Genomic DNA, 27,229 nt, shown 5'->3' with positions numbered 1-27,229 from the left:
TCTGGTTGTATGGAAGGAGAATCCTCTGAGCTGTGCTTGGCCCCAACAGCCAAGGCAGGGACCCCCTTCACAACTGATAGAACCGGGCTAATAAAGGACTGAAAGTATTCCAAAGTGTGGCACCCAAGTGGCCCAGGACAAGGCAATCCACACGCCTCTGGGTGAGTCCAAGGAGGACCACAAATCACAGCAGTGATGGGGAAAGCAGGACCCTGGCAGCCAGAAGATGCTGAGCTCAGCTGCAGAGTGAGCTGCCATGAAAGAGTACATGGCAAAGAAAATGATCCTTTAGAAATAGGTCACTAGTAGCACGTAAGTTACCTCATCAGAAGCCAAACGTACATGAGAAAAACTCCACCTTTCTCTTTTAATTGCTCTATTTTTTTTCTGATGACAAACATGAAATCTGTGGTCAACTGTGGACCGTGTGGAAAATATAAGTATTTAAAGTAGAAAATAACAACAATAATTCTGCTTTCGACAAAAAATTGTCAATACTTTGGTGTATTTCTTAGTCTTTTCTATTAAACATGCAAATAGATGTGAAAGTACATTTACATATGTTTATATACTTGAGATTATCCAGTCTTGTATCCTGATTTTTTCCCCACTTACCTCCTAAGTGTTTCACCATATCGTGAAAACCTTTTGTGTGGGTTCTTCATCCTATATTATATAAAGTAAATTTACTTATACATTCCCTAACATTTTAACACCGAGGTTGCTCTTTATGTTCTGCCGTTGTAAAAATTGTTGTGATAAACATCTTTCTCATAAGTCTTTGTCCCAATTTCTAATTACCTCCTCAGGCAGATTCCTAGAAGGGGAATTTATCAAGCAAAGGGCACACACATTTTTAAAGCCCCGGATATATTTTGGTAAATTGAAAAGCCCACTTTTCATTCAATGTAAACTTCCCTTTTTTTTCAAACTTACTATTTTAACAGTTACTTTGGAAGAGAACAAGAAGAGTAGGATTTAGGGTTTGAACAGACAGAAAGGGAATAAGGGACAAACCCCCAGTGTCATAGGGCCAAGCAGAGCAGGCCAGCAGCCCCTGGACAAGCACATCCAAAAAGAAAGTGGGGTGACTTGAAGTCGTGAAGGGGGAACTGGTTTCTTAGGGAGGGCTCCTTCTTAGAGAAGGGCCTTACAGACAGACAGCTTTTCAACAGCAAAGCCACAAAGGGAGGTGGGAGGAGAGGCAGGCCAGGCAAAGAGGGCTTCGGGAAGCCCCTGCAGAGAGGTGAGAAGCTGGGAGCCTCAGTGTGGAATCCCTCCTGCCTCACTGGCAGCTACTTCCTTTTCTCGCCACAGGTTCCAGCATCCTGAATGGCATGGGGTGGCCAGCACTTCCTGCCCTGCGTGCCTTACTCAGCTGCTCCTCTGCCCCCAGGTGTCCCCCACTCCAGATAACCTACAGGTCCTGCAAGTGGTGATGCAGCGTTGCCTCCTCCAGACTGTTCCCCTATCCACACCTGGACTCACTACCATCCACAGATGGTCTCCAGATCAGGGCAGGTGCTGCACCTCTGTTCTCAGCCAGCGTCTCGAGAACTCTATCAGGAGTGACTGCTGAGCCAGAGGTGATTCAGAAAGAAGACAGAGGGCTGAGAATGAGCAATGTGTGCTGTGCTCAGGGCTGGGGGACAGGCGGGGAGGAGCCCCTGCTGGCTCCGGAGGAGAGGCAGACAGGGAGGCCAGAGGAATATAATAAATACTAGAGAAGCTGATCGTATAGGAAACTCTAGCTCCTCTTTCTTGGGTTCCCACTCAACAGCACAGGTCCCCAAACTGGCGGTAAAGCAGATCCTCAGCGTGCCTGTTAACCATCGAGTTCCAGGCCCCTGCCCCTCAGGAGGTCTGGGGCTTGGCCTGGGCTTCAGTGTTTTTAATAAGCCGCACAGGTGATTCTGCTGCGAGTGACGCTTTGATCACCATCCGGGGACTGCAGTGGGAAACTTGAGGGCATTTTCAAGGCCTCTTAATTACTTTATTTTTAAACATATGTATAGATATACATATTTTTTTCAGATTCTTTTTCGTTATAGGCTATTACAAGATATTGAGTATTGTTCCCTGTGCTATACAGAGGGTCCCTGTTGGTTACCTATTTTTATATATAGCAGGGTGTATATGTCAATGCCAGACTCCAGTTTATCTCTCCTCACCCCACTTTCAAGTCCTTTTGGAAGAGCGATTCCCAGTCTGTTCTGGGGAGCACGAGTCCTGAGGAATACTACTATGCAATAAAAAGAGCCCCATGATTAAAAAGTGCTAAGAATGGCTACAAGCTACTTCCCTTCCTCATAGAGTCACATGCACATCAACACAGTAAAGGCTCTGAAAAGTCCTGTAGAATTCTAAGACAGCATAAGTGTGTTTAACCATGACAACCTGGAGCTCTTCTCATAGGGAAATAGTGTCCCACCAGCTAAAGTTGGGAGAGCCGCTGGAGGCAACCCCACGGAAGAGCCTGTTGGGAATGTTGGCCGCGTGGGACCAGTGCTCCCTTGCTCCTGGCCCACCCTGCCCCCCATCACTGTGCCTGAGGGGGTATGTGCATTTACCCCCTGGTCCCAGGGCTGCCATGGGAGGTGCTCTGAAATCACAGCTGACAAGGTTCCATCAAACACCAGGAACTGACCATGGGGCAGAAACCCAGGGCTACAAATTAAAAGGAAGATCCAAATAGACGTTAAATCCCTTAAAACTAGGTTTCCTCTTCCGAGTAAAACACTTGAGTAACACTGCTACACAGTGTTAAGCGATACAATGGCACATCTTGTATTCAAAAAGGCTAAGGCTTTCAAACTAGCTCAGCAGCACCCAGAAGTTGATCCCGGCTTAGTCCTGCCTGGAATCCAGGTCACAAGCACAAGTCACAAGGTAGGTAAACTCCTTTGGGGCAGGAAATCCTGCTTTAGCCAACAACAATTTACACAGGATGGTGGCAGATTGTTTAACCTGAGTTTTCAACGTGGAAAGTGTCACCCCAAGCAGGCCTCAAAAACCCTTATCTGCGCCCAGGGGCTGTGGCTCACATGGGTTCTCACCTGAAGCCCTGACATCTCACCCCACCTCCTATGCTCCATACCCCGACAGAGCAGAGGGTTAGTACCTACCTGCGGAGGCGGCAGAGCTGGCACTGCCTTGGTCTGGGTCTTCCATCCGGGGCAGAGATCTGAGCAGTTCGCTGTGATGATGCCTGCGGGGTAAGCATATGGGCTCAGGGTGCATCCATGTGGCCTACAGTCCCCCCACACCACCCAAGGGGGTCTCTGATTTTAAGTCTCATTCTGCCTTTGTCCATTTAAGGTAGCTCATTCCACAAATATGTACTGAGGGCCTACTGTGTGCCAGGCCTTGTGCCAGGTGATGCATCTGGGTCCTCACAGACCACCCCATCCAAGACTGCCTTCTATGAGCCCCAGCTGAAAGGAGGAAACAAGCACATTTCTACTCTTTTAAGTATTTTCTTTCAGTAGCTCACTTTTTATAAAAGTTGAATAGGGATTAAGGACCTGGGCTATTAGAATCAGACCTGAGTTCCGAGTACAAATTTTCAGTTGTAAAAAGCTGGGATAATATACCTACTTTTTAGACTTCCGTGAAGGTAAGTAAGTTACCACACAGTAAGCACTGGCACAGAGTTTCCTGATGGCTCAGCAGGTGAACAGTCCACTCGCAATGCAGGAGACCTGAATTTGATCCCTGGCTTGGGAAGATCCCCTGGAAAATTCTCTGGACAGAGTAGCCTGATGGGCTACAGTCCTTGGGGTCACAAAGAGTCGAATACGAGTGAGCGACTAACACTTTCAAGCACTGGCACAGTACATGGCTCATAGCTGTCTCTCAAAACAGAGACTTGCTCGGATCATAAGCTAGTATTTTAGAACCTGACCGGGTGACGGCTCAGAGCCTGGTTTGGAGCTTGACTGCCTGGGTTGAATCCAGTCTCTCCCACCAGCCAGCAATAGGACGCTGGGTGGGTGTTTCATGTCTCAGTACCTGCAAAACGAGGAATGATGACGGCGCCTGCCTCCCAAGTGTGGTTATGAAGATGAAAGGAGTGGATGTGCAAAGTCCACTGAGGGGTGTAGAGCGCAGAGCAAACTGCAAATCTCATTATACGTTAGCAGTTTGGATGTGATTAGACTTACGCCCATTTGGTAGGCCTGGCTCTTTTAGCAATCTGTCTTTGAAAATCAAGAGATACCTGTGCCTTCTTTTTAATCAAACACGGGTAAGCATTATGTCTTGTATCAATCTGATCTTCTGTCTTCCGCCTACTGTATTATGCATTGACTGGAGCTGTATTTGGGGAAAAGTGCCTGGTGGGAGAAGCAGGTATTTTCAGTAAGCGTGTATGGGTTCAAGTGTAGGCTTTCCTGCTTGCACACTGCTGGGTGAGACATGAACACTCTCAGAGCCTCACTGATCTCTGTTATTTGGTCAGGGAAGTTAATGGCGGCCTTGTCTACACTGAGTATCACAAGACCATGAAGGAGCAAGGGCTTCTCCCTGGCTGGGGAAGAGGCTGATGCTGATTGTTAGGAGAAGGTGCAGTGTGGAAGTTAAGTTCTAGAATGAGACTGCCTGGGCTGGTATACTGGTTCCAAATAGTAGCGCTGGAATCTTCTTAAGCAATCTGCCTCCACTTTCCTCATCTGTAGAATGGGGGACAATGACAGTACCTAACTCAGAGAGCTATAATGAGGCTGAATTAAAGAGCTTAGCACAGCCCATCCACAGAGAAGTGCCCAATCAACATGTGTTGTTATTAACAGCCTTACTCTCAGTCTTTCTTCCCCACCAGAATGTGAACAGGAAACTTATTTAATTTATCCTTATATTCTTGGTACTGAGGAAACTGCTTACCTAAAGTCAGCTGAATTCAGGAAAGATGGAAGGGGGATAAATAAACACATTTAGTTCAGGTCCAAAGTCCTTCCTGATGGTCTCAGAGACTCACCTGAGTCTTCTTAGGGCCTTGCTGGACTCATCTGTGCTTCCATTATTGTCTTTTTAAAATATAAATTTGCAGTTTTTATTTTTAAATTTTATTTTTAAAATATTTTCTTGGCCATGCCACATGGCATGTAGGATCTTAGTTCCCCAACCAAGGAGCGAACCAGTGCCGCTTGCATTGGAAGCATGGAGTGTTAACCACTGGACCATCAGGAAAGTCCCTCCATTACTGTCCTACTGCTTCAGTTTTAGAAAGCAGCACCTCTTGAATTCACTCCCAGATTAGTCTGGAATTTCACATCAGATGGAAACAGATGTGGGTGCCATCTTTACTTTCTCACTGTAGGACTTTGAATATGTTGTTGACTCAGAAACTGTTTCCTCAACTGTGAAATGGGGCCAAACTAATCTACTTCTCAGAGTTGCTGAGTTGCCTAGTTATTATCTGTTTGGCACACATAGTAGGTGATCAGTAAAAGCTGGTATTATCATTTTATCTTTACTGACCTTGAAGCCCCTGGTTCAAGTTGACCCTACTTGCAGCCATGAAATTAAAAGATGCTTACTCCTTGGAAGGAAAGTTATGACCAACCTTGATAATATATTAAAAAGCAAAGACATTACTTTGCCAACCAAGGTCCGTCTAGTCAAGGCTATGGTTTTTCCCGTGGTCATGTATGGATGTGAGAGTTGGACTGTGAAGAAAGCTGATCACCGAAGAATTGATGCTTTTGAACTGTGGTGCTGGAGAAGACTCTTGAGAGTTCCTTGTACCTCAAGAAGATCCAACCAATCCATTCTAAGGGAGATCGATCCTGGGTGTTCATTGGAAGGACTGATGCTAAAGCTGAGACTGCAATACTTTGGCCACCTCATGCGACGAGTTGACTCACTGGAAAAGACTCTGATGCTGGGAAGGGTTGGGGGCGGGAGGAGAAGGGGACAACGGAGAATGAGATGGCTGGATGGCATCACCGACTCTGTGGACTTGAGTCTGGGTGAGCTCCGGGAGTTGGTGATGGACAGGGAGGCCTGGTGTGCTGTGGTTCATGGGGTCGTGGCGAGTCGGACACGACTGAGCGACTGAACTGAACTGAACTGGAACTTGAACTCTGGTGTGCAAAAAGTTACTTTCAGTGCCAAATGCGTCTTCCTCACAGACCTCCACTTTGCCTTTGTTGGGTGGGCGGGTCATTGCTTCCTTTCGTTGCTTGCCTGAGTGGTACCCTGGTGTGCCCAGCCTTGGGCCTGATGACTGACCCTGGCGGCATATGCTCTGTGTCCTTAGCAGCCCCTGGTCTCCAGGTAAGCCTGATCAGAGGGTCACTGTGGCAGAAACAGGGTCAGCCACGTGGTGATCCCCTGTGCAGATCACTGGTTTTGAAGATGGCCATATGTATGGCTTCAGAGTCCAACAGACTGGGGTTCCACCACTTGCTTATCTGTTGTGCAACTTAGCTAACTTAGCCTCTCTGAGCCTCAGTTTCCTCATCTGTAGGATGAGGACAACACAGGCTCATATTTGCCAAGGGGTACATGAGCTGATGCTGCTGGATCACATCACATGGCATCATGACCAAGGCCTTCCCAGCATGGGGAAAAGGTGAGTGAAATAAGCTATCAAGTGCTCTAAAAGCGTGAAAGCTGACCCAGATTTTAAAAATTTAGAGTAAAAATAAAAGAACACTCAATAAACCCTACAGTGAGTTGACTTCATAGTGATGTATGTCCCTGTCGCCATGATGTAGATTCACCGTTGACTCCACCAAGTAAGTGTTAGTTGCTCAGTTCCGTCTGACTCTTGCAACCCCATGGACTGTAGCCCACCAGGCTCCTCTGTCCATGGGACTTACCAGGCAAGAATACTGGAGTGGGTAGCCATTTCCTTCTCCAGGGGATCTTCCTAACCCGTGAATCGAACCCAGGTCTCCTGCACTGCGGGCAGATTCTTTACCATCTGAGCCACCAAGAGGATACTAAATGGAGCAAAAGGGTTGGAGCATTTTAGAGCATTCTACCATGCTTCTAGAATCACTTCACTTTATAATTTTAACCAGATTTTCAATCTTAACAAATGTTTTTGATAATTTTAGGAAAATATTAGTAATTAAACAAAATTTCTAATGAAGGCCACTCCAAACACTGAAAAGACTCTTAACTGGCTGATAAAACAGTGCTGCCTTTATCAGTGGATTCTCAACCTTGGCTGCCCAAAATAAATCATTTGGGGACCTTTAAAATATCCATGCCTAGACCCTGCCTATTACCCTAGAAAAATCATAAGCTTGGGTAGGAGAGGTTGAGCATTTAAAAAAAGCTTCCCAGGTTAGTCCTACAGCCAGGATTGGGACCACTGGTTTGGATCGATTCCGGTATTAATCATAAAACATGATTCACACACTTGGTGACTGAGACGGTGGGCCTCAACCCTGGCCACACATTAGAATCACTAGGGAGCTCTTAACAATCCTGACGCCCCGTCCCAGACCAATGACATCCCAGTCTCTGGGGTAAGACTCAGGCTTCTGTGATTTTAAAGCTCTCTTGGTGATTTGGTGTGCAGCCAGGGCTGAGAAGCATCTGTCTAAAGGATACAGTAAAAGGAGAAAAAGAATGCATCCTGTAAATCTTAGGACTTCATTTTGTAGCAGGATATTAATCTGTGGTACTGTGGTCAAATCCTATCTACCCATGAATGGCTTATCTGTTATGAGAATAAACTATGGGCCAGTTAGGAAAGCAGGGAAGGTATTCTTTACCAACTTAGGTGGAATTGCAGGCAGATTCTTTACCAACTGAGCTATCAGGGAAGCCCCTAATGTTATTAAGCACTTATTATAAACCAGGTGGGCACTTCCCTGGTAGCTAAGCTGGTAAAGAGTCTGCCTGCAATGCAGGAGACCTGGGTTCAATCCCTGGGTTGAAGGATTTTTTTTTTTTTTTTTTAAGAATCAGCAGTTTATCAGATTGCTGGACATGGCATGTATAGCATGTAACTTCCGGTTCTTTCCAAGGCTTCCAGTGAAGGTTCCCACTCTCCCTCCTTCCACCAAGGCCAAGAGTTCCAGGGAGAGCTGGCCAAAAGAGCTAATCTGCAGCAGTTTCTCAAGATATGTCTATAACTGAGTCAGGCTTCTTGGGAGTGACTGGAGGGGTCTGCAGGGGGGAAGAGGGACAATTAAGCTTCACTGGAAGCAGTTAGGGAGTTGATGGAAAGAAGGCAACCACTTAGGGCCATCAAGGCAGGAGGCAGCCTGGCAGTTGGCACAACAGTCCAGTGAAGAAAGGGAAAATCATCAGTCCATTTCACCACCAAAAAATAAAAGTGCATATATTATAAGCCCGGATGCAGCGGAGAGAGTGGTGCTAGATCTTCTGCATCAGGGGCGCTCCCTTCAATGGCTCCATTTCGCCGAGATCTCCAGATTGATCCAGTGTTCTGCTGTGGTCCCCTCTCTCATTCAGTGTGGAATAGTTATTATCTAATGATTTCATGTTTGATCCCATACTGCTCATCTGAATTTCTTCCTGATCAGGTTTCTTATCTGATTTCTGGTTCCGGTCAATGAGAGGGAGAGTACTGTCATCATAGGAGTGACTGCTCTGGCTCCGAGAAGAGTTATTCAGATTCACCTGAAAATCTGACTGCTTCCACCCTTCTTTTCCAAGTGGCTTCCGCAGCTCCTTATATCGCCAGACCGTCTGTAATACAAGCGCAGCTGCTCCAACTTCTTTTTCTGAGCGGTTCCCTGATTTGTTGATCAAAACCAGCTTCTCGATACTCTGGGTCTCCCGGAGCTTTTTGGCAGCCTCCAAGTTCTCGGCGATAACTTCGTTGATGTTATGCCCCTGGAGAAGGGCATGGCAACCCACTCCAGTATTCTTGTTTAGCAAATCCCCATGGATAGAGAGGAGCCTGGTGGGCTACGGTCCATAGGGTCACAAAGTGTCAGACAGGGCTGAGTGACTAAGCACAGCACATAAGCCAGGTGTTTTCCTGCATCACCTTCTTTAATGTACACAGTATCCCAGTGAAGCAGATGATGTCATCCCTATCTTATTAGTTGAAGAGAGAGCCCATCTCACCTCAAGTCACTTCACTAGTGAATTTGGCTCCAAGATCTGGGCCCCAGGCCACAGCGCCTCCCACAGGGTGGAGGAGGACAGCGTCTCTGTTTCTGACATGTCAGTTCAGTTCAGTCGCTCAGTCGTGTCCGACTCTTTGCGACCCCATGAATCACAGCACGCCAGGCCTCCCTGTCCATCACCAACTCCCGGAGTTCACGACTACGTACGAAAGCTAAATGATTTGTTGGATTATCTGATTTGTTTCTATGCCCCTCTGTTAGCCTAGATAAAGGAGAGCTGACTACACTGTTTATTCTAAAAGGATGATCTAGGTGTAAGTTTATTCCTTATGTTAAAAAAAGAGCATATATCTAACAGTTATTTCATATTTGCTCTCCTTCAATTTTGGCAACAGATATTGAAGAAGCACGGTAACTGAACAGTTCTAGCTGGTTCTTTCCCCCGTAAAGGGTAAGTGATGAGAACAGGATGTGGAAACTAAATGTTTACCTTTTTTTTTTTTGCTAAAGGTAAACATTTTTTCTCCCAAGTGACTTTCAAGAGAAGTAAAAAGTGAAAACCAAATTATGGGCAGGCCTGCCAATTATTCAACCGGGCCCCTTATGTCTATTCTCTGACGAGTCTAGTGCTTCCTTATGAATAAAAGACACAGCCCAGTCTGCAGTCCCTCCCAGCCGAGCTGGCTGTCGTCAGTGACAGGCAGAGCCACCTCACAGTCCCCTCTGACAGGCAGGACAGGTGGGGTTTCCTGATTCCCGAGCAAACTCCCAGGAAGGTGTCCCAGACACAAGTCAGAGACTGACTGTCCTCATATACAGGGCTTGCTGGGGCTTTTAAACAGCTCCATTACTTATGCTGAATGCTAACAGCAATTCTAAAAGAAAAAAAATTCCTATGTAACTATCTCTAGATTCATAATTCTTTTTAAAGTCCAGAATTTGTACCATTAGAAAAGATGGCCCATTATACAGACGCACTTTTCAACCTAGTGGATGATGACAATAATAAAATGTCTCATGTACTGTGTATGATTATGTGGTTCTGGGTTAGAAAAATGATTTACATTTTTGTGATACTTGTTAGGGTATACTGTCCCCATTTTGCATGTGAGAAATGTGTCCTGGAGAAGTTGTCATGTGTCTAAAGTTACGCAGCTACCGAGTGGTAGCCCTGGACCCTGGATGCTTCAGCCTTCTGAATTGAAACTGGGTTTTCCACAAAGAGTACCCTGAAGGGTAGGTTTGTGACTTGTTTACTCAGGGCCTCCCGGAGAAGGTGAACCTGTCGGTCTCTCTCGCTCTAAGGATAAACACTTGCAGGACTTGGATGCGAGGATCTGGCTGAAGCCCCACTCAACCCTCCCTCCGTGCCTCCCACCCTGCGGGCTCTGTGGACATGATCGGGGCCCCTGCCCCACGAGCGCATGCCCACTGTTACCTCAGCACCTTGATTGTCTCCATCCACTGCGCCTGCTCGCTCTCCCAGGAGTCCACCCGGATCCAGTCGGATGTCTGCAGGGCCAGCCGGGCCATGGCCACACGGTGCCGGGCAGCCACAAGGTCTTTCTTCCCGTAGTTGTCATTGACAGGAGAGATGATACCCCCGATCACCTGGTACCTGCCTAGGCAGGGGAGAGCAGGGGTGTTGCTGGTATGGGGGCTTGCCACCTGGCCACTGGAATCCAGGAAGGCACTAAAAATCTCGGGGCCTCATCCTGAGTGGGAACAAACACTGGCATTCTCTGCTGGGGAGGTCAGCTCCCTTGGGTCAGGTCAAGGTGCTGCCTTAGGCACCATGTGCCTCTTCTCCAGAGTCTTCTATGCCCCGGAGTAGCTGAGAGGGGGCTGGGAGGGTCGGGCTGAGGCCAAGGACAGTTAGGCTCAGAACACGTTGGGGGAATACAATGACTCCCCCTGTGTGGGCCTCTTCTAATCACATATGGGACAATAGCTACACATGGCTTCTAAGCTCAAATAGGAGATTCTGTGGATCAAAGACAAAGGAATGACATGTCCCCTGGACCAGGTGGCTGGGTGAGGGGATGCAAACTGACTGCACAGGGCCACCACTGGCTTTGGAGGACTGTGCTGCTAAGGGAGGGAAGACCTACTTTGATAATGACGTGGACCATCTATGAACAATGCTGCATGGTTCAGCGACAGGAGAACAGGGCAGTACAGGTTTAGAGCTGCAGTGAACTGTAGAAGCTATAGGGAACCATCGTGGAAAGAGCATGAATGGGGCTCAGAGAGACTCTGAATGAGACTTGGGTAGGAGCTCTAGTTCCATCACTCACTAGGATGCCTTAGGTAAGTTACCAAGATATTTGAAAGAATAAAATGCTGAGTCAATTGAGCTTCAGTTTTCCTTTCTGCAAAATGGGATAATAGCTGCTTGGCAGCACCTTGTGGGAAGGATGAAATATAATATCTATGCTGCTGCTGCTGCTAAGTCACTTCAGTCGTGTCCGACTCTGTGTGACCCCATTGACGGCAGCCCACCAGGCTCCCCCGTCCCTGGGATTCTCCAGGCAAGAACACTGGAGTGGGTTGCCATTTCCTTCTCCAATGTGTGAAAGTGAAAAGTGAAAGTGAAGTCGCTCAGTCATGTCTGACTCGTAGCGACCCCATGGACTGACGCCTACCAGGCTCCTCCGTCCATGGGATTTTCCAGGCAAGAGTACTGGAGTGGCTGAGGGGAGTTAATATTTTAACTTAGTACATGATACATTAAAAACTGTATTATAAGATATACACATGCACATAAAAGAGCATGAAAAAACACAGTTTTACAAAGAGCTATAAAGTACACCCTGTACTAATCCTCACCCAGGTTAAGGCACAGAAGTTCCTTATCACCACCCCCACACTTTGATGAAAGCTAATCACTATTTCACTTTTCTCCCTGCACACACGAGCACCTGGTGCAAAGAGCTGACTCACTGGAAAAGCCCCTGATGCTGGGAAAGAGTGAGGGCAGGAGGAGAGGGGGACGACAGAGGATGAGATGGCTGGATGGCATCATCGACTCAATGGACATGGGTTTGAGCAAACTCACAGAGATGGTGAAGGACAGGGAAAACTAGCATGCTGCAGTCCATGGGGTCGCACAGTCAGACACAACTGAGCGACTGAACAAAGAACAACAATTCTCACTGTTTCATAATTCTCTTGCTTTCCTTTATAGCTTTACCATGTATTTATGCAACCTGAAAAAACAAAGATTTTTGCCTGCTTTTGAAACTTTAAAAAAATGGAATCATACTGAATTGTTTTTTCAGTAAGCCTTTTTCGTTTTGTTAATAAAATTCATGTAGTCCAACCAGTTTTATTGCTACATAATATTCTATTGCATGATTATATACCAAATAATTGATCTGTCTTATTGTTGATAGATTTCATTTGATTTGGTTTTAGATGACTACCAACAATGCTGCTATGAAAATGCTTGCACAAGTCTCCCTGTGTGCACAAGCATATATTTCTTAGGATATGTACCCTTCCTAAGAGTGAAACTGCTAAACCATTGGGTAGATGTATTTGCAGCTTTACTAGATAATGCCAAACAATCTTCTAAAGCGGTTATAGATATTTACTCTCCAATCAGCAGTGTATGAGCATTTCATCTGCTCCACACCATCGAGCAAATAACCTTACAGGGTTATTGTCAGCATTTTCCCATCTGATGGATGTATAGTTATGGCTCATCGTGATTTTAATGTTCCTTTTTCTGCTTACCAATGAGCCCGAGCATTTATTCATATATATTATTAAACATTCAAGCTTAATTTTTTGTGAAGTACCTTTTTAAATCTTTTGCCTTTATTTCAGGTTTCTGCCTTTTTATCATTGATCTGTAAAGTTCTTCATCTATTTCAAATATTGGCCCTTTGTTGGTTGGTTATACGTGTCCTAAATAACTTCTCTCACTTATCGTTCTTTTTGTGGAATCCTTTGAAAACGAATGTCCTGAATTTTTATGTAGTTGGGTTGTTAGGTTTTTTCCTTTATGGCTAGTGCATTTTGTGTTATAAAGGTATTTTCCTGTATTATCTCATAAAGTGTTATAGTTTTGTTTTTCACATTGGTGTCTTTGTGCATGACGGGTGTCCTATTAAAAGTATTTTCCATTTGGATAGTCAATTACTCCAGCATCATTTACCAAAAAGATCCTCCGCCCTCCTGCTGTGCAGTGTCACCGCGTGGGATTCCTAGTGTCCATCTGTGTACCAGCTGCTTTCTCCACTGTTATGTTCTGCGGTTCTATTTACTATTTACTGTTCCTAGACAACGTCACACTGCCTTGTTTAATAGAGCTTTAGTACACTTCTTAATGTGATTAAGTAAATCTTCCTAACTTGTTCTTCTTCTAGAGTGTTTCAGCAATTCTTGACTCTGCACTTTCCATGTAAATTTTAGAAAGCATTTGTTAAGTTCCACAAAGATGAAACAGCCCCAGAAACCTACTGAAATTTGATAGGAATTGGGTTAAATCTATAATTCAATTTAGGGAGAATTGACATTTTTATAATATTGAGCCTTCCATTACATGAGCAGGGAATATCTTTCCATTTGTTTCAGTCAGTTCATTTCAGTCGCTCAGTCGTGTCCAACTCTTTGCAACCCTATGAATCACAGCACGCCAGGCCTCCCTGTCCATCACCAACTCCCGGAGTTCACTCAAATTCATGTCCATCGAGTCAGTGATGCCATCCAGCCATCTCATTCTCTGTCGTCCCCGTCTCCTCCCACCCCCAATCCCTCCCAGCATCAGAGTCTTTTCCAGTGAGTCAACTTGTCGCATGAGGTGGCCAAAGTATTGGAGTTTCAGCTTTAGCATCAGTCCTTCCAATGAACACCCAGGATTGATCTCCTTTAGAATGGACTGGTTGGATCTCCTTGCAGTCCAAGGGACTCTCAAGAGTCTTCTCCAGCACCACAGTTCAATTAGGTCTTCCTAAATATTTCTAAACAAAGTCTTACAATTTTTCTTATATAGCACTTAACATGTCTTTTGTAAGATTTATTTCTAGATTCTTGATGTTTTTTGATGCCACTATAAATGATACTTCTAAAAATAATGTTTTTTTCTTCTTGTTGATATGCAGAAATATAACTAATTTAGGTATCTTTAATGTGTATCTGGTAAGCTTGTTAAACTCTCTCATTAATTCTAATAGTTTACCTTCAGAGTCTTAATCTTCTATGTCCAAAATACCAACAATTTTACTGTTTCATTTTCAATTCTTTTACACTTTATTTTTCTTGTTGCATTGTTTAAGATCTCTAGTATTATGCTGAATAGAGATGGTACTAGCAGGTATCCTGTATTATGCCCACTACTAGAAGGAAAAATTCCAAGTTTTGTTATTACATATGATGTTTGCTGTAAGTTTTCTGTGGATATCCTTTCTCACGTATGGCAGAGAACATGCTATGTGTTCATTATGACCCGTTTTTATTTTTCCTCTTTCAGGCCTTATAGGATGCTAATATTTCTGTTTCTCTTGAAATTAGGTTGGGTTTTTGTGATTTGACTTGAGTTATAGTCCCTGATGGTTCAGTTGGTAAAGAATCTGCCTGCAATGCAGGAGATGTGGATTTGATCCTTAGGTAGGGAAGATCCCCTAGAGGAGGGTATGGCAATTCACTTAAGTATTCTTGCCTGGAGAATCTCATGGACAGAGGAGCCTGGTGGGCTATAGTCCACAGGGTCGCAGAATTGGACATAACTGGCGCAACTGAGTCATGGGATGTGGGTAGAATTGATGTATGCACCATGTAGACTCGGCCATAAAAACCCTTTCATGACCCTCCAGCTCTCATAGTGAATCTGAAAGCTACTATTAAGACAGCAAAGTCTATGGGACCTACCAGGATCCCTGAGACACAGGGATTCCTTCCTGAGCTTGGGAGGAAACTATCCTGCAGATCTTCTGAGCCTACATGGGATTTATCTGATGACAGATAAACCTTATTTAGTGTGTTAAGCTCCTCAACTTGCAGGGTTTGTTTCTTCAGCCTAGCGTGGTCTGTCGTGACAAATATGCTATTTAAAAGAGACTTTTAATGTCCAAAATATATAAAGAACACATACAACTCAACAACAATAACAACAAAGTCCCAACTTAAAAATGAACAGAGGAGGTGAGTGGAGATTTTTCTAAAGAAGACGTACAGAAGACCATTCAGTTCAGTTCAGTTCAGTCGCTCAATCGTGTCTGACTCTCCGCGACCCCATGAATCACAGCACGCCAGGCCATGAAAAGAAGCTCAACATAACTAAACATCAGGGAAATGAAAATCAAAACCACAATGAGATATCACCTCATGCCTGTCAGAACGACTATTGTCAAAAAGACAAGAAATCAGTGTGAGTGAGGATCTGGAGAAAAGGGAACCCTTTTGCACTCTTGGTGAAGACAGTATGGAGATCCCTCAAAAAAAATTAAGGATAGAACTACCATATGATCCAGCTATTCTACTTCTGGAATTTATCCAAAGAATACAAAAAATATTAATTCAAAAAGATAAACACACTGCTATATTCACTGCAGCATTGTTTACAACAGCCAAGATATGCAAGCAACCTAGGTTCCTAAGCAGAGAATGGATAAAGAAGTTGTGGTAGGGAAGCCCATATATACATACATATACTAATACATACAAACATACATACATACAATGAAATACTATTCAGTCATGAAAAGATGAAATCTTGCCATTTGTTACAACATGGATGGACCTTCAAGGTAATATGCTAAATGAAATAAGTCAGAAGAAAGATGAATACTGTTATGATTTCACTCATACGTGGAATATAAAAAAATGAACTAAAACAAAACAAATGAACAAACCCAACAAAAAGAAACACAAACAGAGAACAGAGTAGTGCTCACCAGAGTGGGAGAGGTGGAGGGAGGGTGAAATGGGAACAGGAGATCAATGGTATGGTGACAGCTGGGAACTAAATCTTTGATGGTGATGGTATGCATGCATGTGTGCTAAGTCGCCTCAGTTGTATCCAACTCTTTGTGACTCTATGGACAGTAGCCCATCAGGCTCCTCTGTCCATGGGATTCTCTAGGCAACAATATTGGAGTGGGTTGCCATACCCTTCTCCAGGGATCTTCCCAATTCAGGGATCAAATCTGCATCTCTTATGTTTCCTGCATTGGCAGGCAGGTGGGGCTTCCCTGGTGGCTCAGAGGTTAAAGCGTCTGCCTGCAATGTGGAAGACCTGGGTTCAATCCCTGGGTCGGGAAGATCTCCTGGAGAAGGAAATGGGAACCCACTCCAGTACTCTTGCCTGGAGAATCCCATGGACGGAGGAGCATGGTGCGCTACAGTCCACGGGGTCGCAAAGAGTCGGACACAACTGAGCGACTTCACTTTCACTTTCTTTACCACTTGTGTGACCTGGAAAGCCTGGTGAGGGTATACATAAGTAAAAATATAATGTTGTACACATAAAACTTGCATAATGTTATAAATCAATGTTACCATAATAAAATAAAAAAGATATTCTCAGCTATTCATAGTTTAAGAGCTTTTGTCATAAATGAATTCTTTGCAACTCTTGAAATGACTATGTGGTTTTTCTCCTTTAGTTGGTTAATATCGTGCATTGCATTGATTAACTTTCTAATCTTTAACATTGCATTCCTGAGATAAACAGTTAGGTCAAGATATATTATCTTTGTAATGTGCTGATGGATTTACTCTGGTGATATTTTTTTAAGAAGCAAGGTTATGCTAGCCTTATAAAAGCTGTTAGAAGTTCCCTCTTTATATGCTCTAAAAAAGACTGTATGGGTTTGGAAGAACATTTTCCCCTTAAGTGTCTGGTAGAAGTCACTGGTGAAGTCTTATGAGGCTGGAGCTTAATGTGTGTGACTTTTTTTGACTACTGATTTAATTTCTTTAATGGTTGTAAAATAATTCAGATTTTAATTTCTTCATTATAATTTTTGGCAACTTTCATCTTTCTAGGATTCTGTCCATTTTATCTAAATTTTGAAATGTACTGGCATAAGGTTGTTCCCAATATTCTCTTACTGCTTAGTGTCGATAGCATCTGCAGGGATGTTCTTTTCATCCCTAATGTTGGTTGTGTTTCCATTCTTTTTCCTCGCTCAATCTTGCCAGAGGCTTGTAATCTTATTAGTCTTTTCTATACTGAACTTCTCTGCTGAATGTTTGTTTTCCATTTCATCAATTTCTGTTCTTGTTTTTATTAATCCTATTCTCCTACTTTCTTTGTGCTAGTTTGCTGCTATTTTTCTAATGGTGATAGATATGCAACTAACTAATTTGTCATTTGTCTTATTTTCCTAATACAGTTAGGAACGCCTATATAGTTCTGGCTATAAAATTGCCCTATAAGCATGATTTTACTGTATACTTGAAGCATGACTTTATTTTTTACTTGCATGTAAAGTTTTCATGATCATTTATTCAGAATGCTTTCTGTTTTTATACCTTTTCTGATGAATTACTTACAAGTATTTTTTATAATTACCCAAACAAACATATTGAGATTTTTGGTAATTTTTTGTTACTGATTTCTGGCTTAGTTGCAACTGTGAAGAATATACTCTATTGATTTCAATCCTCTGAAATGTGTTGATACTTGCTTTATGTCCTAGGAAATGATCAGTTTTGGTCAATGTTCCATGAGTACCTGAAAAACGTGTATTCTATGATTGCTGTGTGATGTTCTGTCCAACTACTCAACACTGCCAATTGCTTTTTTAAATCTATGTTCTTATTTTTTTGTCTGTTGTATTAGTTACTAGGAGAGGCATGTTAAAATCTCCCACTATGATTGTGAATTTTTCCGCTTTTTCTTTTTAGTTCTTTTAACTTGTGTTTCATATATGTTAAGGATATGTTATTTAGGTGCCTATATACTTGTGATTCTAACATATCTGTGAATCAAGTCTCTCTCTATAGTAATCCTTTTTACTTAAAGTTTATATGCCTGATAGTAATATAGACCCTGGCCTCAATAGTGTAACTTATTTTAAAATTATTATTTGATCACACTGTACAGCATGTGGGATCCTAGTTCTGTAACCAGGGACTGAACTTGCACAACCAGCATTGCAAGCACAGAGTCTTAACCACTGGACCACCAGGAAAGTCCCCAATAGTTCTATTTTGATTAGTATATGCATGTCATGTATTTTTTTTACCTTTTTACATTCAACCTTTCTATACTTTTGTTTTAGGTAAGTCTTGTAAATAGCCTACAGCTGCATTAAAAATAATTTTTTTTTTTTTGGTCAAGCTTGACAGTTACTGACTCTTGCTCGGAATAAGTTAATTTACATTCAATGTGAAGGCTAACAGACTTAAGTTTAAAGCTACCATCTTATATTTTCCTTCCTGTCACGTAATGTATGTTCTGTTTTTTTTCTTTCCCCCTCTTGTCCTGCTTGGGTTTGGGCTTTTCTTTCCCTCCTGGATTGCAATTAAATGCAGTCTCACATCCAAAGTAAATAAAGACCTTTCCCCGCTTCCTGAATCACATGAGGACTGGAGAGCTCTGTCCAGGCTAGTGTTGTGCATATTTTAAGCCTAGTGTTTCCCTTAGCCTATTAGAACTTACTATTCTGTTTTATACAACCAATGCTCATTTACATTTACCCATGCATTTGACATTTTCTTTGCACTCCATTTCTCTTTGCATATGAGACCTGCTTTCTGGAACTCACTATCCTTCTGACAGAATATATCCTGTAGAATTTTCTTAAGTTAGTGACTTCCTGCCTGAAAAGGCATTTTCAAGATACTACTCTCATCCCCAAAATATTCTTGCATTGTGTATGAACTAATTGGTTTGGCTATCATTTCTATTCAATCCTTTGAAGTTAAGGTTCTGCTGTTTTTTGACTTTTAACTGATGCTATTATGAAACCATCTATAATTTAACTGCCATTTCTGTGAAGGTAATCTGTATTTTTCTGGTTGCTATTAATATTTCCTTTGACTACACAGGGGATTTCTGTTTACCCTGCTTTGGGATCAACAGGTCTCTTAAATCTGGGCATTGGTATCTTTTTTATTAGACCTGGAAAATGCTTAGTTATTATCTCTTCAGAAAATGCCTCTGTCCCCTGTGCTCTGCCCTCTTCTAGCTGATTGTGTATATATATAGCTCCCATGTCTCTTACCCTCTTTTCTGGAATTAGAAACAAATCTCTTTATCTCTTCACTCCATTCTTGATACTTTCATCTGATCTATATTTCAGTTCACTAAGTTTGTATTTCTCTCTCTCTAGTCTGATTCCAAATCAGTCATTGAATTATTTACTTATTTTTTGAGTCTTCCAATCTGTCTTGGTCTTCTTTGATTTCCTTCATCAGTATAATTTTGAAAATTATATAAATACTTTGTTGAGTTATACCTAAGTATTTCATTTTCTTTAGATCAACCATAAATGGTACTATGTTTTTAATTTTGGCTTTCACATGTTTGTTATTAATATACATAAATGTGATTGATTTCGTGATTTTTATTTTTTTTACAATATTCTATTGGTTTTGCCATACATTGACATGAACCTGCTCCGGGTGTACCTGTGTTCCCCATCTTGAACCCCCCTCCCACCTCCCTCCCCATATCATCCCTCTGGGTCATCCCAGTGCACCAGCCCCGAGCATCCTGTATCATGCATCGAACCTGGACTGGTGATTCATTTCACATATGATTTGGTGATTTTTAAAAAAGATTTATTTGTTTTTGGCTGTGCTGGGCCTTCATTGTGGTTTACCGACTCGTTGTTGCTATGCATGGGCTTTCTCTGGTGGCAGTAAGTAGGGCTACTTTTCACTGTGGTGCACGGGCTTCTCATTGCTGTGTCTTCTCCTGTTGCAGAGCACTGGCTTTAGGGTGTGCAGGCTTCAGCAGCTGTGGCACATAGGCTCAGTAGTCGTGGCTCAGCTCACAAGATCCAGAGAGCAGGCTCAGTAGTTGTAGCGCACAGGCTTAGTTGCCCTGAGGCATGTGGGATCTTCCTGGACCAGGGATGGAATCTATGTCTCCTGCATTGGCATGCAGATTCTTAACCACCAGACTACCAGGTGAACCCTGTTGATCTTTATCTCACTTATTCTATGAAAGTAAAAAAAAATTAGATTCCTTGGCATTGTCTACATAGACAACCATGTCATGTGCAAACAGGGAAAGTTTTATTTCTTCTTTTCTATATGTATGCCTTCTATTTCTTGATTTTTTTCCCCCTAAAATAACCATTTAGTGTTATAAATTTCCTTCTCGTACTGCTTTAGCTGCTATGTTATTTGCCATATTTTACTAATTTTTTTGTGATAAAGAACAAGGTTTATTGTTGTTGGGGGTTGCTTTTTTTTTTTTTTTTGCTGTGGTAAAATATACATAAAATTGACCGTTTTAACCATTTTTAGGTGTACAATCTAGTGATTTGCCATATTCAAATATGATGTATTTTCATTTTCACTCAGTCCTATGTTTTTAAAAATTTCTTTTGAGATTTTCTCTTTGACCCATGGATTATTTAGCAGTATACTTAATGTCCAAGTGTTTTAATATTTTCCGGTTGTTTTATTAATTTCAGTTTGATTCCATTACGGTCATAGACTGTAATCCAAATGATTTCATTTCTTTAAAAGTTGTTGAAGTTTGTTTTATGGCTCAGAATATGGTCTGTTTTAGGGAATGTTCCATGAGTCTTTGAAAAGAATGTGTCTTCTGCTGTTATTGGTGGAGACTTACATGCCCATGAATTAGATCTTGTTGGTTGGTGGTGTTAGTTCAGTTCTCTTATATCCTTGCTGATTTTCTGTCTAGCAGTTGTGTCAGTCTCTGCAAGCGGAGTACTGAAGTCCCAACTATGACTGTGAATTTGCTTATTTTGCTTCTCGGCTCTTAGCAGCTTTTGCTTCATGTATTTTGAGACTCGGGTTTTGGTGTGCACACATTTAGGACTGCTATGTCTTCTTAGTTGAAAGCACCCACTGCATAGCACAGGGAGCTCTGCTCAGTGTTATGTGGCAGCCTGGATGGGAAGGTGTACATGTGTATGTCTGGCTGAGTCACTTTGCTGTTCACCTGAGACTATCACGATATTGTTAATCAGCTATACTCCAAGAGAAAAAAAAAGTTTAAAATATCCCACACAAAAAATTAAAAAATAAATTGTAATACCAGGAAAAAGGAGAGAAAATAAGAAGGGAAGGTCCTTTCTGGGTTGAGAGTGGGTGGGTGGAGGAATAAGCAACAGGCCAGAAAAGAGCTTGGGAGGTAAGCTTTGTGTGATGGAATGTTTAGATTTGAATTGAGGCTTGCTTCCTATACCCTTCTACCACCCCTCAGAGACAAAGTCTGGTGTGTGTTAGGTGGAGGAGGGCACAGTGAAGGGGTCCAGCTGGGTTTGGAAACTGCAGAAGAGACAGAAATGCATTTTGCTTCCCACCTGGAATTCTAGGAGGAGACCGTGTCCCATTGCCCTGTGCCAACACAGAACTGCATCAATACAGTGGAAATGGCAGTGTGGTGAGTACAGGCAGAGATGGTGTCAGAAAACACTCTCTCCCCTGCCTTCCAAGTTCCCCATCAGCTTTAGGAGGACATGGCAAAGGTCCATGAAAATCCCCAAGGTTCCTCAAGAGGAGTACTTGGAGGGGGGGCAGGGTGCTGAGAATTAAAGGTCAGGAGCGATGCTAGGTGGGGGTGCAGGGTACAGGTGTGCAGCCTAAAGCCAGGGGCCATGGCATTGGCAGTACCACAGAGAGCCCAGCGTGGGCCCAGATATAAGCAGTGGGGCCTGAGCCAAGAGAAGCCAAGGACGCTTCAAAGGTGGAGGCAGAGAGGACAGAGGCTGACACCCAAGGTCAAAGGCAGATCCCTCAGCTGAAGGGCATTCAGATGCCAGGATGATAAGCCATCTCAAATGCTTAACTCACTCTTGGGAAAGTAGGCTGGAAAATATAAACTTGATTGCAAACTGACCTATAAGAAAATAAGTTTAAAATCAGAAGATAGATACCTTAAAGTGGCATTTTTTTTTTTGTTTTCATTCATGGAAATGGTGGTTTAGAACAAGTCGATTGTTAAAAAAAGGAAAGGAAGTTGTAATTCTGCACATGAGTCTCACATTACATACATGGAGGGTATTAGTTCTTTTTCTTTTCCTCTTTAAAAGAAATGGGGGTTAGGAGAACTAACTTCTGTTGGGTGTCAACTCTCTTGGGAAATTTACATCCATTTAATCTTCACCTTAATCTCTGTTTTTCAGGGGGTGGGAGGCCAGGAGCTCTTCCAGGCAGCTCTGCTGAGCATCTTGGGCACTCAGGTGTCACCTGGGATGGCTTAGCTCATTTTGACAGGGGAGGTTATATACTGAGAAATCAATGCTTTGTTATAGTTCCCAGGAGAGGAGAGTCAATAAAAATAATAATCTGAGCTAAAACTCCGTCTTGCCCTCTAAATGGTTATGAATTTAAGTGTTTATTCTTCCCCACAATCCTACAATCCCTGTGCTGTCTCTTATGTGATCCCCTCTCTCCCTCTTGTTGGGTTTCCCAGGTGGTGCTGGTGGTAAATATCCAGACTGACAATGCAGGAGTCATAAGAACCGTGGGTTCAATCCCTGGGTTAGGAAGAACCCTGGAGGAGAGCATGGCAACCCACTCCAGTATTCTTGCCTGAAAAATCCCACGGATGGAAGAGCCTGGTGGGCTACAGTCCATAGGGCCGCAAAGAGTCAGATACAGCTGAAGCAACTTAGCACGCATGCACTCCCTCCTGTTAGATGGAGGTACTTTTCCAGTGACCTCACTGTGGCCCAGACACACCTCTATTACAGCACTTCTATGATAATTATCTGTTTGTCTTTGTATTTCCCATGCATGAAGTTGAGAGTTCCTTAAGGATGTGAACCTATCATTTTATTCTGGGTAACATGGCCAGCATGTCACTTAGTATGAAGCTATCCTTTCCTTACCTTGGGGTTATCATAGTAACATGTGGCTATGCATTTTACATGGCAGAAAGAATTCCGTGCCTATCTCCACCCACTCTGGAACTCTTAAAATGGCAGTAAAGGAATAAAAGAAGTATGAAATCACAAGGAAAGAGAGTAGGGAAGGAAACAGCAATAGGAAAGGTCAACACAATTTTGGAAGCTGGTGAACTGATTAACAAGGGTACCAGAGCTGGCAGAGTCTGCAGGCAGGGGAGATAGTAAGGTGCAGACTGCCGTGCATGGCACAAGCCCAGAGCAGCCAACAACCTCCCAGTGAGGGTGCCAGAGGGCCTGAACACAGGAGGATTGGCTGGGCGTTTGTCTAAGGAGCCCTTGGATCCAACTGATTACCTTATTCTCCCACCCTGGCAAAAAACCAGATTTCTGCTTTCTGATGAGGTTGGACCAGAGAGACCCCTGACTCCTGAGCATACTTGAGTGGAGGAAGAATTACCGTCCTAAAGACAGGAGGGCTAAGTCTGGCTCCCAGAATACCAGATTGGAGCCATCTCTCTGGACACCTCCAGACACATTCTGGGGTCTTGGACATGGGGGCTGGACATATACCATGAGGACCACCAGCTTCGCCCACACACCCATAGCTTCCAGATGACACTTAGGGCCTGATCTGCAGATGGGAGTGGACAGCCCAGGGAGAGAGACCAGTTTTAGAAAGGTGCTGATCATGAAAGACAGACACTAAAACAGTTGTCAGGAGGAAAGGAACTTGGAGGACATAAACGCAAGGCAGAAAGCAAAAGCTAACTTCAAAAATCTTCAAATGATATTTTCAGAAAACAAGGGGTGATATCCCATCCACGAAACAAGAATGAGATAGTTTATAAGGGAACAATCAGAGAACAGGACAAAGCTCTTGTTCAGTCGCTCAGTCGTGTCCGACTCTCCGCGACTCCATGAATCACAGCACGCCAGGCCTCCCTGTCCATCACCAACTCCCGGAGTACACTCAAACTCATGTCCACAGAGTCGGTGATGCCATCCAGCCATCTCATTCTCTGTCGTCCCCTTCTCCTCCCACCCCCAACCTTTCCCAGCATCAGAGTCTTTTCCAGTGAGTCAACTCGTCGCATGAGGTGGCCAAAGTATTGCAGTTTCAGCTTTAGCATCAGTCCCTCCAATGAAACCAAGGATTGATCTCCTTTAGAATGGACTGGTTGGATCTCCTTGCAGTATAAAGGACTCTCAAGAGTCTTCTCCAACACCACAGTTCAAAAGCATCGATTCTTTGGCGATCAGCTTTCTTCACAGTCCAACTCTCACATCCATACATGACCACGGGAAAAACCATAGCCTTGACTAGACGGACCTTGGTTGGCAAAGTAATGTCTCTGCTTTTTAATATACTATCAAGGTTGGTCATAACTTTCCTTCCAAGGAGTAAGCGTCTTTTAATTTCATGGCTGCAATCAGCATCCGCAGTGATTTTGGAGCCCAAAAAAATAAAGTCTGACACTGTTTCCACTGTTTTTCCATCTATTTCCCATGAAGTGATGGGACCAGATGCTATGATCTTTGTTTTCTGAATGTTGAGCTTCAAGCCAACTTTTTCACTCTCCTCTTTCACTTTCATCAAGAGGCTTTTGAGTTCCTCTTCACTTTCTGCCATAAAGGTAGTGTCATCTGCATATCTGAGGTTATTGATATTTCTCCCAGCAATCTTGATTCCAGCTTGTGTTTCTTCCAGCCCAGCGTTCCTCATGATGTACTCTGCATATAAGTTAAATAAGCAAGGTGACAATATACAACCTTGACGTACACCTTTTCCTATTTGGACAAAGCTCTTAGAAATTAAAATACTCAGTCTGACTTACCTCACTCTGTATAACAGGTGCTAGGTCCATCTGTGAAACTACAAACCACCCAATATTGTTCCCTTTATGGCTGAGTAATATTCCATTGTATATATGTACCGCATTTTTTTCATCCATTCATCTGTTGATGGACATCTAGGTTGCTTCCACGTCTTGGCTATTGTAAATAGTGCTGCAGTGAACACTGGGCTGCATGTGTCTTTTTGAATCATGGTTTTCTCAGGGGATAAGTTCAGTAGTGAGATTGCTGGGTCACGTGGTACAGATGAACCTAGTTGTGGGGAAGGAATGGAGATGCAGACGTAGAGAATGAACATGTGGACGTGGGAGGTGGATGAACTGGGAGACTGGGACGGACATGTGTGCACTGCTATGTATGAAACAGCTGGTGGAATTCTACTGTACAGTGCAGGGAGCTCACTATGCATGATACACGAGGTCCTCTGTGATGGCCTAAATGGGTAGAATGTGGGGGGAGAGTGGAAGGGAGCTCCGAGAGGGAGAAGAATGTGTGTTTACATATTGATTCACTTGCTTGTACAGCGGAAACTAATGCAACGCTGTAAAGCAGTTATACCCCAGTTAAAAAAAATACTCGCTCAGTTGACAATATTCACCAACTGCCTATCGTATGCCAGGTGCTGGGCTGGGTGCTGGGGAAATACAGTAGGGATGAGGCAGAACAGTTTTTGTCTTCAAGGAGCTTACATTCTGGTGGATGACAGCAGCAACAAAATAAGTTAGAAGAACTGGAAGGTACATTGGTACCTTAATGGTACAAATCTTAATGCTAATTGGGACAAGTTTTAATGCTAAAAAGAAGATAAATTTAAAAGATCTGGAAGGTCCAGCGTCTAACTAATAGAAATCCCTAAAAGAGAGAAGAGAGGGAGAAAAATATCAAAGGAATAATACAAATATCTTCCCAGACTAGAAGGAGTCTGAGTTTTCAGAGTCCAAGGCTCTCTAAGTGCTCAGCACTTTGCATAAAAGAAGTTCCACACACTGGCAGACCACTGTACAATTTTAGATTACCAGGTTTAAAGAGAAGATTCTACAAGTTCCCAGAGAGAAAATAAGAGATTGACTGCACAGGACTAGGACAGCACTGGACCTCTCTACAGCAATTCTGGGATCTAAGAGACAATGAAGCAAAGTCTTCAAATATGAAAGGAAAATTATTTCCAGCATGGAGTTCTTTATTTAGTCAAGCAACCAATCAGTTAGGATGGGGCTGGCAAACTTTTTATATTAAGGAACAGATATTTAATAGTTTTTAGAAAAGGCAGAGGCACCAGAGATCAAATTGCCAACATCCGCTGGATCATGGAGAAAGCAAGAGAGTTTCAGAAAAACATCTATTTCTGCTTCATTGACTATGCCAAAGCCTTTGACTGTGTCTATCACAATAAACTGTGGAACATTCTGAAAGAGAATGGGAATACCAGACCACCTGACCTGCCTCTTGAGAAACCTGTATGCAGGTCAGGAAGCAACAGTTAGAACTGGACATGGAACAACAGACTGGTTCCAAATAGGAAAAGGTGTACGTCAAGGCTGTATATTGTCACCTTGCTTATTTAACTTCTATGCAGAGTACATCATGAGGAATGCTGGGCTGGAAGAAGCACAAGCTGGAATCAAGATTGCTGGGAGAAATATCAATAACCTCAGATATGCAGATGACACTACCCTTATGGCAGAAAGTGAAGAGGAACTCAAAAGCCTCTTGATGAAAGTGAAAGAGGAGAGTGAAAAGGTTGGCTTGAAGCTCAACATTCAGAAAACAAAGATCATGGCATCTGGTCCCATCACTTCATGGGAAATAGATGGGGAAACAGTGGAAACAGTGTCAGACTTTATTTTTGGGGGCTCCAAAATCACTGCAGATGCTGATTGCAGCCATGAAATTAAAAGACGCTTACTCCTTGGAAGGAAAGTTATGACCAACTTTGATAGTATATTAAAAAGCAGAGACATTACTTTGCCAACCAAGGTCCGTCTAGTCAAGGCTATGGTTTTTCCCGTGGTCATGTATGGATGTGAGAGTTGGACTGTGAAGAAAGCTGATCGCCAAAGAATCGATGCTTTTGAACTGTGGTGTTGGAGAAGACTCTTGAGAGTCCCTTATACTGCAAGGAGGTCCAACCAGTCCATTCTAAAGGAGATCAATCCTGGGTGTTCATTGGAGGGACTGATGCTAAAGCTGAAACTCCAATACTTTGGCCACCTCATGCGACGAGTTGACTCACTGGAAAAGACTCTGATGCTGGGAAAGGTTGGGGGAGGGAGGAGAAGGGGACGACGGAGAATGAGATGGCTGGATGGC

The 27,229-nt window shown here is 43.2% G+C and overlaps 1 protein-coding gene across 3 annotated transcripts in view; it reads right to left on the bottom strand.

Moving 5' to 3' along the window:
* NMNAT3 (nicotinamide nucleotide adenylyltransferase 3) overlaps positions 1–27,229 on the bottom strand; it is a 146,589-nt gene that overhangs the window by 16,532 nt on the left and 102,828 nt on the right. For 2 of the 3 annotated variants that reach the window (XM_055412813.2, XM_055412822.2), the window contains exons 3-4: positions 10,498–10,681; positions 3,126–3,208 (exon numbers count right to left, since the gene is read on the bottom strand). In XM_055412813.2, coding sequence (XP_055268788.1) covers positions 3,126–3,208; positions 10,498–10,681 — 267 coding nt within the window. The remainder of the gene's footprint in view (positions 1–3,125; positions 3,209–10,497; positions 10,682–27,229) is intronic. The other variant, XM_055412832.2, reaches the window with a different exon arrangement.

This window comes from Moschus berezovskii, chromosome 1 (genome assembly GCF_049115385.1).
Source record: "Moschus berezovskii isolate FMDL1 chromosome 1, NW_MosBer_1.0, whole genome shotgun sequence".
NCBI lineage: Eukaryota > Metazoa > Chordata > Mammalia > Artiodactyla > Moschidae > Moschus > Moschus berezovskii.
The sequence above is the reverse complement of the archived record's forward strand: the minus strand, read 5'-3'. Positions and strand labels throughout refer to the sequence as shown.